The sequence below is a fragment of the Pipistrellus hanaki genome, assembly GCF_964339955.1.
Source record: "Pipistrellus hanaki genome assembly, chromosome: 15".
In the NCBI taxonomy this organism is placed as follows: Eukaryota; Metazoa; Chordata; class Mammalia; order Chiroptera; family Vespertilionidae; genus Pipistrellus; species Pipistrellus hanaki.
In genome coordinates this window covers 51379042-51392556 of record NC_140517.1, presented here as the reverse complement: position 1 = coordinate 51392556, position 13515 = coordinate 51379042, and the positions used below count along the sequence as shown (strand labels likewise).

At 44.9% G+C, this 13515-nt stretch overlaps 1 protein-coding gene across 1 annotated transcript in view; it reads left to right on the top strand.

Moving 5' to 3' along the window:
* The window catches only part of LOC311633571 (uncharacterized protein), a 51666-nt gene that overhangs the window by 10099 nt on the left and 28052 nt on the right, over positions 1 to 13515 (top strand). The window contains exons 4-5 of the mRNA XM_084906385.1: positions 8291 to 8414; positions 9651 to 9721. Coding sequence (XP_084762511.1) covers positions 8291 to 8414; positions 9651 to 9721 — 195 coding nt within the window. The remainder of the gene's footprint in view (positions 1 to 8290; positions 8415 to 9650; positions 9722 to 13515) is intronic.

Genomic DNA, 13515 nt, shown 5'->3' with positions numbered 1-13515 from the left:
TTTACCTGAATGGAAACCCCTTTATCAGAACATGCACTCTGCTAGATGCTTGCTAAGTTTCAGGTATAAGTGACACTTCCAGAAGCCGGATTTATGTCATTGAAAGGATTTGTGTGGAAGCTCTTTCACTCCTACCGCCTGCCTCACCCGAAGAGTGTGCCTCAGTCACAACCCTGCATGCTCTGGGACTGTACTTGAGAAAATTACGAATATTCTGAGCTCCTGGATGAATTGGCATTCCTTTATTTCTGACCAGAGAATTGACCTGATCCAGGTTTTGTCCAGAGTCCACTTCCTCCACCAAGAAATGCGAACTCTTTCAGGGCCATTGTGGGTCTCACAGTATGCTGTGATGAAGTGTTTTAGGTTCAGTTCATTCACATACAAACCTCTTGCTGTCCTCTGCTCTGGTTTATGATCGTTATGTAAAGGTGTTTTTAGTTTTGTACCTTTAACTTTGTTGGTTCTATTTTCCCCCTGGGATGATTAAAAGAAAAGTTGTGTTCTGTCAGCATGAAGGGGTACCATATACATACAAATATATATGCTCCAGCAATATGGTGTGATGTCAAACTTTCTGTGCTTTGGAAAGCACAGCTTGATCCAGAAAATCACTCTTTGTTTAACATTGGCTGATTTTAAATTGCCGACCAAGGCCTTGATAGAAAGTGTGCCTGACTTTGTGGTTCTAATATGCTCTCTGGTGCCTCTTTTATTGTAGAGGTCACTGGTCAAAGGCCGCCCTGAACAGGCAGCCTTTATTGTGTCCCTGTGAACAATATGAGTTATATTCCCTTTTCGCAGTATGTATTACCTAAATATCAGCAATGTTTAGGGGAACTACTCTTCACGTGCTCCAAAAAGGCCATGTGTCACGATGTATGAGATTTCATAGCCTGGTGTCATTGGTTGTAGTACTCTGAGGTGGAATAAGTTTGGGACATAAACCCTGTTTTCATAGTTAAGGCTGACACTGCAGTTAAACTGCATAGAACGTGCCTCTTTCATCATAAACCCAAATTATTTCATGTCCTGTGGTTTGTATGACCTGTGAGAACGTTCTGAGGACCTCCATCACTATTTCCTGTAGTTGGCCTCAGTAGCAAACAAAATAATTTCATGATTTTGGGCATTTCCTGGCCCCTTAAAAGTGTTGATCTCAAGGTTGTTGCCCAACAGGCAAGACCTCAGAGCTAGAGGAAGGATCACTCTGTAATCAGGTCCAGAATGTGTTTTTTGTAACCAGTCAGAATTATTTGTCTCCCCTACTTGACTATATTTGCTGTCACTGAGCAAGACTGGTCTTCCCAGGGAATGAGAACTGAAATGCCACAAAGTGCCCCTTTCTCATGTGTGCTATTTGGTGAGCCCTGACGTAGAGATAAAGCTGTGAAACTGTCACATGTGAGATAAACCCTCTTGTAACTCATACACAGGGTGGGGCAACAATGTGCTTACAGTTGTATGTTTGCAAAACACAGAGATGATTCTTTTGGAAAAAAATACTTTGGAAAATAATTTTGTTCATTTTTGCGGGGGGAGAGAGGAAGTAAGAGACTGGAAGATTGAGGTAAACATAGGTCTGCTGCCTCCTGCACAGCACAACGGGAAATCCATTTAGGGATGTTTACTGACCTGGAATCAAACCAGGGACCTGTCAGTGAATGGGATCACAACCAACCAACGGAGGACACTGGACAGGGCACAGTTTATTCCTGTTTATTATTATTAATTAAAGTACCATTTTCTATATCAATAACTCTATACCTTCTTTCTACTGTCCTGTTATAATCTCTCTGCCTTTCTGGGTCTTCTTTGAACTGAGGGACTTTCCATTCTTTACAATAGGATAGTTCATAGTGTTCATAATTTCATACTATTTTATGTATATTTTAATAAATACTGGTTTCCTCCATGCCACACAATGATTTTGAGATTCAATACACATGCTTGTGTGAAGAGTTAATTTTTTTTTTTATTGCTGAGTAGTACTGGATTCTGTGAATAAGCAGTTTATTAATTGATATATGGGTGGTTGTTTTTTTTGTTATTTACAGGTTTGGGGTATTATACATAACTCTTCTGGGAATATTTGCATTCAGTTCTCTGTATAGACATATGGTTTACATATCACACTGTTGTGTAGGTGAATGTTTTATATTTAAGATAGGCAGAACTGTGACCCAAAATGGTCATTTATTTTGGTATACCACTAACCCAGAATATATAAAAATTCCTATCTTTTTGCTACTCTGCAAGGACATACAATAGTTAACCTTTTAAAATAATAACCCCAGAAATGCAGATAATAATAACTTGCTCTTGTTTTAATTCCATCTACGCAGGAATATTTTATGGTGAACATTTTTATACATTTCTTTGCACTGTATTTATCTTCTTTGTTAAAATATCTGCTGAGAATCTTTTTTCAAATTGTTTAAATAAATTTATTATTTTAACTGAAGGAGGCCTGTGCCGCTTAAATTTCCCTCATTCCTCAGTGACTCAAGTAATGCCTTTGCCAGGTGAAACCATTGGTTTTGAATCCTGAAGGAAAATTATCTTACTCATTTTTAATGCTATTAAGAACTGAGGCAAAATTATACCATATACTTATAAATTTAATCTGCATTGTTAATTTCAGAGCGACTCTTATTGAAGTCTAAGCATTTATTAATACATTAAATGAAGTGTATGGTTACAGTATTTGTCAATTACCCTGGCATAAATACTCTTACCATGGTCAGTTTTAGACTGCCAGAGAAAACAGTGAATATGCACATGATAACATATTTCAGTAGTACATCCTTGTATTTTATTTCCAACATACTGATACAGTTGCAACAAATATGCTCCAGAACTTTCATAATAACACAGTAAATCTTCTTGAACCCTCAAATTTTAGACCTTTTTAAAGTTTCATTAATTACAATTCATGTAAATCACACATTCAAACAATATTTTGTATTGATTTTAGGGAGTAGGAGATAGATAGAAACATCAGTGATGAGAGAGAATCACTGATAGCCTTCTTCCTGTACCTCCCTTCTCCCTGGGAATTTAGCCTGAAACCCATGCATGTGCCCATTACCTCCTGGTTCATACCATGACTTCCTGGTTCATAGGTCGATGGTCAACCACTGAGTAACCCCAGATGGGATACAGTATTTGAAAAATAATTCTTTTATTTTTATTATATTTTTATTTATTTTTTAGAACGTCCTTGTTCCTTTTTTTTTTTTTTTTTTTTTTTTTTTACTGATTTTTTAGAGAGGAAGGGAGAGAGATACCTAGAAAAGTCCATGAGAGAGAAACATCCACCAGCTGCTGAGAGGGCGGGGCGGGGGCAGGAGGCAGGGGGCGTGAGAGGGCGGGCTGGATGAGAGCGCAGGGTGGGGCGGGTCGAGTTCCCAGTAACTGGACCCTAGGCCTAACCGAACCAATCAGGTCAGCCAAGGCAGCGGCACCACCCTCCCTATAAAACCCATTGATATGTTAAGTTCTTCCTCTTTCTCCCCATGCCCTCCCTGTTGTAAGAGGGACTGAGTGCTGAAAGTCCGAAATAAATACAGGCTTTCTGCAATTGCATCAGATTCGGCTCCCTGGTAGTCTTTGCGGTTTATGACACTTGGGCATTACAGCTGCCTCTTGCACCATCCCTACCCGGGGCTATGCCCGCAACCAAGTTACATGCCCTTGACCAGAATTGAACCTGGGACCTTTCGGTCCGCAGACCGACGCTCTACCACTGAGCCAAACCGGTTTCGGCTGAAAAATAATTCTTTTACGATCTGTATGTTTTATTGTTGATAGTATTACCGATGTCTGCCATTTCCCCCTTATATGTATTCTTCGGTGGATCTGTCCGTGTGGACCAGGTAAGCAGACCTCCATCCCCATCTCCTCCAGCACCCCTTGTGGGGCCTCCACACCTTTACTCCAAGTTCCTTGGCTGGGATGAGTCCTCCTCTGGGATAGGAAAAACATTACCCAGAAGGCACTTCACCAGAGTGAGCGGTAAAGAGAATTTGATGCCTGCACATCCGGTTGGGGCGGGACTTCCTGCGTCGTCCTCCTGGCGGCCATTTTGACGTGTTCGCGTGTTCACAGACTCAACGGCAGCGCTCAGGCGGCGAGTAGAAGACGTGGGTAGCGGCGTCCCGCCGGGCAGAGTGTCTGAGGCGGGGGTCCCCCCACCCGGCGGGACTGGGTCTCCGGGCCCCCGCCTCCTCCCGCGGACAGAGCGCCCTCAGGCCCCAGCGGCCCTCCCGCCTCGGGGCGGCGCCGCTCAGGCCGCAGCCCAGGCCGCCGCCCGGAGCAGTGAGTGCCCGTGGGGGCCGCAGGGGGCGGGCTGGGCCCGGGAGGCCGGGGCGGAGGGGGCGGCCGGCCTGTGTGTGTCTTAAGGGACCGGGGGCTTCCGGGAGGGGCCTGTCCTCCTCAGGGCCGGGCTGGCTGTGCGCACAGAGGGACGGAGCCCGAGGGGGCGGCGGCCCCGGCCCCGGGGCTGGGCCAGGCCCCGAGCAGCCTGGGCCCCGGGTCCTGGCGGGGGAGCCGGGCCCTCAGCGCCTTCAGCTCCCACAGGCCCTGCGGTCAGAGCCGCTCAGGGGCCGGGCTGTGGGCTGAGGTCAGGGCCTCCCACTGCGGGGGCCTCTGAGGCTGTGGGGCCTGGGCTGTCCAGCCGCTCTCCTCGGGGGACCTTGGACCTGGGCACCTGGAATGGGCACTAAGCCAAGAACCTTCACTATAGGGTAAGGGTCATATGAGTGGCACCTGATTTGGGCAACCAGTGGAATTGTGGTTGATAGGCCCTTCCATGCATAGGATCCATAACGTGGGAAGGCTTGAAGTGAAGACCAAGCCTTCTGGGTAATGTAGTTTTTCCTATACTGCTCAAGGATGAGCAGGTGTTAATTTTTTAAAAATCGGAACTGTCTACAGCAGTGTTTCCCAAACTTCTCTCATGATGAGAATCACCTGGTGGAGTTGTTAAAACAAAGATTCCTGAATCCCAACTAAGAAGTGCTAAACTAGAATTTTTGAGAACATATAGGTAAAATTGCATACCTAACTTAGTGCTCTGTATATAACATCTGTCTTAGAGCACTAGTTAAGTATACAATTTTACCTATATGTTCCCAAAAATTCTAGTTTAGCACTTCTTAGTTGGGATTCAGGAATCTGTGGTTTAACAACTCCACCAGGTGATTCTCATCATGAGAGAAGGTTGGGAAACACTGAAATAATGCCTGTAAAGCATTGAATCCAAGGCCTGGCATATGTAGTAAACAGTCACAACCTGTGAATGTTTATAGTTTCACAATGTGTATTGATCGCAAGTATTCTAACAATGTAGGAAATGTCAACTTGTTGGCCTATGTATTCTTTCAATTTTTATTTTAAAATGAATAGGGTAGGATCATATATATATTCTCTCATAGCCTGCTTTTTCTCTAAATAATGTGTTATTTTTATGTTAAAAAGAAATCCAGGCTGGAGTAGCTATGTTTGTTGACCAGAACATTTGCCAGTTAGGTTTTCCTTTGAGGACACCAGCTTGGGTTATGGACACAATCCCCATTCGGGGGCATGAGGAAGTCAGCCAATCTGTGTAACTCCTTTTGTCTTCCTTCTCTCTCTCAAAATCAATTAAAACATCTTTATTTATCCATTTATAGTTGTCATCTTCAGGAAACATGGAAATAAGAGTTTTTGCCTCATGAAGCATTCTGAGTTTTACAGAATCTGAAATGTGTGCAAATGAACACATCAGTTGCAGACCACACATCCCAGAAACCTGTCATCAAAATCTCAAGTTGTCCTTACCCAGCACCAATATTTGCTCTCAAACACCAATATTTGGAAAGGCCAGTGATTGTCTTGGATCCTAATTCCACTTGGGAGTCCTAGAAAAGTACATTACCCAATGGGCATTGCACCTAAGGATGGCTGTGTTTAGCCAGTGAAAGCCCAGGATAGGCACATTATCCAGGTGTACTTGGTTGAGGGTGGGAGCACCAGGTCTCCAGCAGAACGAGGTGTCAGGCAGTGTCTGAGCTCTGCAGGGTGTGTCTCAGGCTTTTTGAGCCTAAGCAGTCTGGTATTGAGGCCTCTGTACCTCCCAGACTCCTCTCTGCTTACAAGTTCTACTCAGCCTCAGCTGTTTTAACCCCCAGCCTTGGGTGTGGGTGACTCTCAGGTCGCAGCATCCAGAACTGTGAGTTGCTCATGAGTGACACGGTGTGATGGGGAAAGAGGGTAAGGGGTTGCAATGCCGCAGTGCAAGGATGTGATGGTGTGACTGAGCAGAGAGGACTTGTTTTGTGTCTAAAGGCAACGAAGATGAGGCAAAGTTTTGTGTGAGGTTTTTTATGTTGATTCTCAGGTAACTGGGCCATGGGTAGTTATGAGCAAAAGAGAGGCATTGTCTGAGATAGGGTTCTGAACTTTTCCCCAAAAATGTTCACCATAAAATATTCCTTTGTAGATGGATAGTACTTCATTCAGTTGGAATTTGCCAAGCATTCTCTGTACCACACTCTGAGTGAAAACTAGGAAGTCAAGGAGATGACTCTGAGGGCTGGGGTGGAGGGAGTACAGGTGTGAGAGGTGTGGTAGAAAGAGTGAGTACGGCTGAAACCAGTTTTGCTCAGTAGATAGAGCGTCAGCCTGTGGACGGAAAGGTCCCAGGTTCGATTCCGGTCAAGGGCATGTACCTTGGTTGTGGGTACATCACCAGTGGGGTGGTTTATAATAATTAGGGTTTCCGATATTTCAGAGAGCAGTTCATGAGCATCTGGAACTCTGAGGAGCAGTTCAGAATAACAACTCTAAAATGTAGGTGGGAATATAAGGACCAGATTGTGGTTGTAGGTCATTTTCTTTCTTTTTAATTGGAGACCAAGGAGTGAGTCAAACAAGATGAGACTGCAGCTGTTGCATATTCCCTTGTTAAACGCATACCAGGATTTTGATTGAGCCTTAGTCTGGGATATTCTCATCAGTCTGGTTGATTTGCTGGGTGGCACGAGTGGGCATCTGTCAGACTCATTGGTAATGGGCTAGGGGGCCTTAGGTGATGGGACTTGAGGGCCGAAAGCTGTGATTGGTGAAGGGACATCAGGTGCAGCTCCAGTGGAGGTGTTTTCTGGATATCTGAGATCTGATGTGGTTGTCAGTAATTGAGATTGAAGGGAAACACAATCAGGGAGGGAGGCCTCCATAGAAGAACTTAAGGCTCCCTCAATGAGTGTGGGCTCTCAGAGTTGGTGTAGGACTTAATCCTGTTTGAATTTGCCAAGCATTCACTACTCTACACAAGCTTAGTAATGAGTAGGAAGTCAAGTAAATCACCCTGGGTGCTGTGAGTGTGGGAGTGTAGGTGTGAGATGGGTGTAAGAGAAAGTGTGATATGCCCTTGGAGTAGTCATGTGGCTTCATAGTTAAAGGGCCCTGACATTGACATTATAAGAAATGAAGTTTGAGTCCATTTCTATGCTGTCTGGAAATATGATATGGTGAATTTCCGATTAATTCATGAAAGGGGGTGTGTTTTCTTGTGAAACATTCCTGGTCCAGAGCTTCAGTGGAATTTATGTGCACACCTGCCTTTTGTTGTTGAGGGCTGTTACACTGATCAATAAGAATAAGATAGCATACATCCCTGTCTTCTAGGCTTGAAACTTTGGCATGGAGATGGGAGAAGGGTAAGAGAGAAATACACTACAGAGGTGGTGGGGTAGAATTTTGGAAAAGAAGGTGATTAGGAAATAAACTGGTCATTTTGGCACATTTGTGTTACCTTTGAAGTTGTGCCTCTGGGAATACAGCTGTGTGAGAGAAGTGTGGTTCAAAGCATTATGTGCAGCAGGTAGTGATGGCGTCAGCACCCTGGGATTAGGTTCAAAAGTTTGAACAATGATACCATAACCTTGTGATTCCCTGAATAGACAGATGACAAGGTGATTGCCTGTCAAACATGGTGGCAAATCACTCACAGACTCCTTATGGACACCATCTCTCCCTACCCTATGTTCATGACACCCACTGCAATGAAAAGGGGTGTGGTCTACATGTGAGTTTCAGAGAAGAGATACCATCTACAAGATTATTTGCCCTTATTGTTGGAGGAATACACGGCATCGACTGGAACAAAAGGAGAGAATGACTTTGATTGGACTCTTTTCTAATGTGGAGAGTTGAGGAAGCAGATGGATGTAGAGTTTGGGGAGTATTATGAACATAAAATCCTGAAAGTAACTCATCAGGGACTGAACTCTGCCCATTGTGACAGGAGATGAACTTTGAGGACGTGGCCATCACCTTCTCTGAGGAGGAGTGGGGGATCCTTGATGAGGCACAGAGACGTCTGTACTGCAAGATGATGGTAGAAGCTTTTGTACTGGTCTCATCTGTAGGTAAGACCTCCACATCTCTCCTAGTGTTCTGAGGTGATGTCCTCTCCTCCTTTCTTTTCCGGATATAGCTTTCACAGCCAGACCGTGGGCTGTACTTGCATGAGCCATGGGCAGTTCTTGAAAGTCCTCCTTCAATTGTTTGTAATATTCTGTTCCCTGAATACTATTGGATGCTGTCTTGCTCAGGTCAGTGCTGGCTACTCACCTCTGTTGTCTTTTAATGAAACACAGAGTATTGTTGTTTTATGTTTTTGTACAGTAAAAGGTGCAAGGAGAACTGTTTTTTTCACAAGGTGAACATACAGGATGGCATAAGGGTTGCCTTGCCCTCCTGATTTGCAGCTGGGGGGAGGGATGACGTAAGGGTGGTGTTTAGATCATACCGGGAACCTGCTCATGTCCAACAAGTTTAGCTTGAGGTGCCACTGGCAGCAGCTTTCTTCTGCCTTTTTATTCTCCTGCTTGACACTTCCCTGACTTATCTTTTAATCTGTGGCTTCCTGGTTTCTGGCTACCTTCACCCTCTGGCTCTTTTCTATCACCTGTTCTTCTGAACTATTCTATCTGCAGTATTTTATTTTATTTTTTTTTTTTAAAAATATGTTGAATTGAAATTTTTTACAGAGAGAAAGTTAGAGGGATGGAAAACATAGAAACATTAATCAGCTGCCTCATGCACACCCCGTACTGGGGATGTGCCCACAACCAAAGTACATGCCCTTGACCAGAACTGAACCTGGAGCCCTTCTATCTGAAGGCCAATGCTACATGCACTGAGCCAAACCGGTTAGGGCTGCAGTATTTTCAAATATTGACATGGATATGTGTTACCAGGTGCACAGAACTGAGTCACTAGACCCTGACACAAGATTCTGGTTTTTGAATTTTACAAGTTATTGTGGAATAAGTGGTAGCCAACCTTAAAGCACAGCTAGTATATGCCACCAGCAGACAAGCCCTGTTTAACACTATTAGCAGAAACATGAGCAGATGATCCAGCTTCTGTTTCATGTGGTGCTTGCCATGTTTGTTTCATATTTTGCATGAGGTCTTCCTTGTATGATAATCTTGAGACGCCGAGATCTTCACAGCAGCATCTTGTCAATATTTCCTTCAGATATTTGCTGTCAGACATTTGCATGCAACCAACTTGTTATGTGCAACACACTTTTGTAATGAGACTTCTCCCTGTAACCACAGTCGACATTCATTTCATCACCATTTTTCTGTTTTCAGGTTGTGGGCATCAAATGGATGATGCAGAGGTGTGTTGTGAGCAGCATGTATCTGTAAAAGGGGAGTTGCAGGTTAGTGCTCCTAATTCAGCTCTAGCAACAAAGAGGATGCATCTCTGTGGGAGGTGTTTCTCTGTTTTGAAAGACATTCTGCACCTGACTGAGTCACAAGCAGCAGACTTTGAGCAGAAAGCCTTCTTCAGTGATGCATGTGTGAGAGACTTCTGTTTCAGTGCAAACCCTCCCCATCAACTGAAGGAATCCAGTGGAGAGAAGCCCTGGAAAACAGCTGTGGACGGGGCCTCGTTTGTGACCAAGTGCAGCTTTCATTTACCAGCGCTGTCTTTAAACAATAGGGAAGTTGGGGATGACTTCCCAGCCATCTCAGAGTTTCTCCAGTACCAGGCACTTCTCAACACTGAGGAACCACAAAGTCATAGTGAGATTTCACAGGAATTTCTCAATAGAAAAGGGCAGCACCAATGGGATGAATGTGAAAAAGCTGCCAGCCAAAACCAGAACCAGGGCATCGGCGCCAGGGAAGTGAAATATGAGTATAATACATGTGAGAAAGTTTTCAGCTGTACCTTTAACCACAATAAACATAGGAGAGATCACGCTGGAGAAAAGTCCTATTGGTGTACTGACTGTGGGAAGCTGTTCAATCTAAAGTCTTCCCTCACTAAACACCGCAGAATTCACACTGGAGAAAAACCATACCAGTGTAGTGATTGTGGGGTGTCCTTCAGAACTACCTCTAATCTCATTAGACACCACAGAGTTCACACTGGAGAAAAACCTTATAAATGTAGTGATTGTGAGAAGTCCTTTAGTAATGGTCATGCCTTAAATGTACACCAGAGAGTTCACACTGGAGAAAAACCTTATAAGTGTAGTGATTGTGAGAAGTCCTTTCGTAAAGGTCATGCCTTAAATGTACACCAGAGAGTTCACACTGGCGAAAAACCTTATAAGTGTAGTGATTGTGAGAAGACCTTCAGTAGGAGTTCTGTCCTCATTCTACACCAGAGACTTCACACTGGAGAGAAACCGTATCGGTGTAATGATTGTGAGAAGACCTTCAGGAGTTGGAGTGTCCTCAATGTACACCGGAGAGTTCACACTGGAGAAAGACCTTATAAGTGTAGTGTTTGTGAGAAGTCCTTTAGTAATAGTCATGCCTTAAATGTACACCAGAGAGTTCACACTGGAGAAAAACCTTATAAGTGTAGTGATTGTGAGAAATCTTTCAGTAAACGTTCTGCCCTCACTGTACACCAGAGAGGTCACACTGGAGAAAAACCTTATAAGTGTAGTGATTGTGAGAAGTTCTTCAGTAATCGTTCTGTCCTCACTGTACACCAGAGAGGTCACACTGGAGAAAATCCTTATAAGTGTAGTGATTGTCAGAAGTCCTTTAGTAACAATCATTCCTTCATTGTACACCAGAGAGTTCACACTGGAGAAAAACCTTATAAGTGTAGTGACTGTGAGAAGTCCTTTAATAATAGTCATTCCTTCATTCTACACAAGAGAGTTCACACTGGAGAAAAGCCTTATCGGTGTAATGATTGTGAGAAGTCCTTCAGTAGGAAGCCTGCCCTCACTCTACACCGGAGAATTCACACTGGAGAAAAGCCTTATAAGTGTAGTTATTGTGAGAAGACCTTCAGTAATCGTTCTGCCCTCACTGTACACCAGAGAGTTCACACTGGAGAAAAACCTTATAAATGTAGTGAATGTGGGAAATCATTCAGTCAAAGTTCCAATCTCATGAAACACCAGAAAATGCACACGAGAAAAGCTGTATGAGTGTAGTGACTGTGGTGTGTCTTTCAGGAAAAAATGTACTCTCATTCAACACCACAGAGTGCACGCTGTAAAAGGGCCTCATGAGTGTGTGGAGTGTGGGAAATCTTTTCACTACAAATCTTTCCTCGTGCAACACTTCAGAGTCCACACTGGAGAAAATCTTTAAATATCCAGGGAATATTTTACTTTCTCACTCAGAAGAACACAACCAGAGGAGAAGCTTTTACCCGCATTTACCTGAATGGAAACCCCTTTATCTGAACATGCACTCTGCTAGATGCCTGCTAAGTTTCAGGTATAAGTGACACTTCCAGAAGCCGGATTTATGTCATTGAAAGGATTTGTGTGGAAGCTCTTTCACTCCTACCGCCTGCCTCACCCGAAGAGTGTGCCTCAGTCACAACCCTGCATGCTCTGGGATTGTACTTGAGAAAATTACGAATATTCTGAGCTCCTGGATGAATTGTCATTCCTTTATTTCTGACCAGAGAATTGACCTGATCCAGGTTTTGTCCAGAGTCCACTTCCTCCACCAAGAAATGCGAACTCTTTCAGGGACATTGTGGGTCTCACAGTATGCTGTGATGAAGTGTTTTAGGTTCAATTCATCCACATACAAACCTCTTGCTATCCTCTGCTCTGGTTTATGATCGTTATGTAAAGGTGTTTTTAGTTTTGTACCTTTAATTTTGTTGGTTCTATTTTCCCCCTGGGATGATTAAAAGAAAAGTTGTGTTCTGTCAGCATGAAGGGGTACCATATACATATAAATATGCTCGGGCAGGGTGTCTGAGGCGGGGGGACCCCACCCGGCGGGACTGGGTCCCCGGGCCCCCCCGCCGCATCCCGCAGACAGAGCGCCCTCAGCGGCCCCAGCGGCCCTCCCGCCTCGGGGCGGCGCCGCTCAGGCCGCAGCCCAGGCCGCCGCCCGGAGCAGTGAGTGCCCGTGGGGGCCGCAGGGGGCGGGCTGGGCCCGGGAGGCCGGGGCGGAGGGGGGCGGCTGGCCTGTGTGTCTAAAGCAGTGTTTCCCAACCCTCTCTCATGATGAGAATCACCTGGTGGAGTTGTTAAAACACAGATTCCTGAATCCCAACTAAGAAGTGCTAAACTAGAATTTTTGGGAACATATAGGTAAAATTGTATACTTAACTAGTGCTCTAACACAGATGTTATATACAGAGCACTAAGTTAATAAATTAATTAATTAAAAGTTTGATGATAGTGTAAGGAGCCCCTGCGACAACTTTAAGTGTACCAACTTCCTAATTTTGGGCGTGCCAGAAGAAGAGACAGCAGGATGTTGAAGGCCTAAATAGGCAGTTGGACATCCCTCTCACAATCCAGGACTGCTGGCTCCCAACTTCTCACCTGCCTGTTGCCTGATTGCCCGACTGCTTCTGCCTGCCAACCTGATCACCCCCTAACCACTCCCCTGCCAGCCTGATCAATGCCTAACTACCGCCCCTGCTGGCTCGATTGCCCCTAACTGCTCTCCCCTGCTGGCCTGGTCACCCCTAACTGCCCTTCTCTGCTGACCTTGTTGCTCCTGTCCTCCCCTTCAGGCCTGGATGTCCCAACTGCCCTCCCCTGATGGTCCAGTTTCTCCTAACTACCCTCCCCTGCCAGCCTGGTGGCCCCCAACTACCCTTCCCTGCAGGCATAGTCACCCCTAACTGCCCTCCTCTGCCAGCCTGGTTGCCCCCAACTGCCCTCCCCTGCAGGCCTTCTCCCAACTGCCCTCTGCTGCAGTCCTGAGCCACCCAACTGCCTTCCCCTGCAGGCCTGGTCCCCCCCCGCCCCCCAACTCCCATTCTCTGCTGGTCTGGTCATCCCTAACTGCCCAACACTGCTGGCCTTATCGCCCACAGCTGCCCTCCACTGTGGCCATCTTGTAGCAGCCATCTTATGTCCATATGGGGAAGGCCATCTTGTGTGTTGGAGTGATGGTCAATTTGCATAATGTTCTTTATTTTTTATTTATATATATATATATATATATATATATATATATATATATATATATATATATATAATTTTTTTTTTTTTTTTAGAGG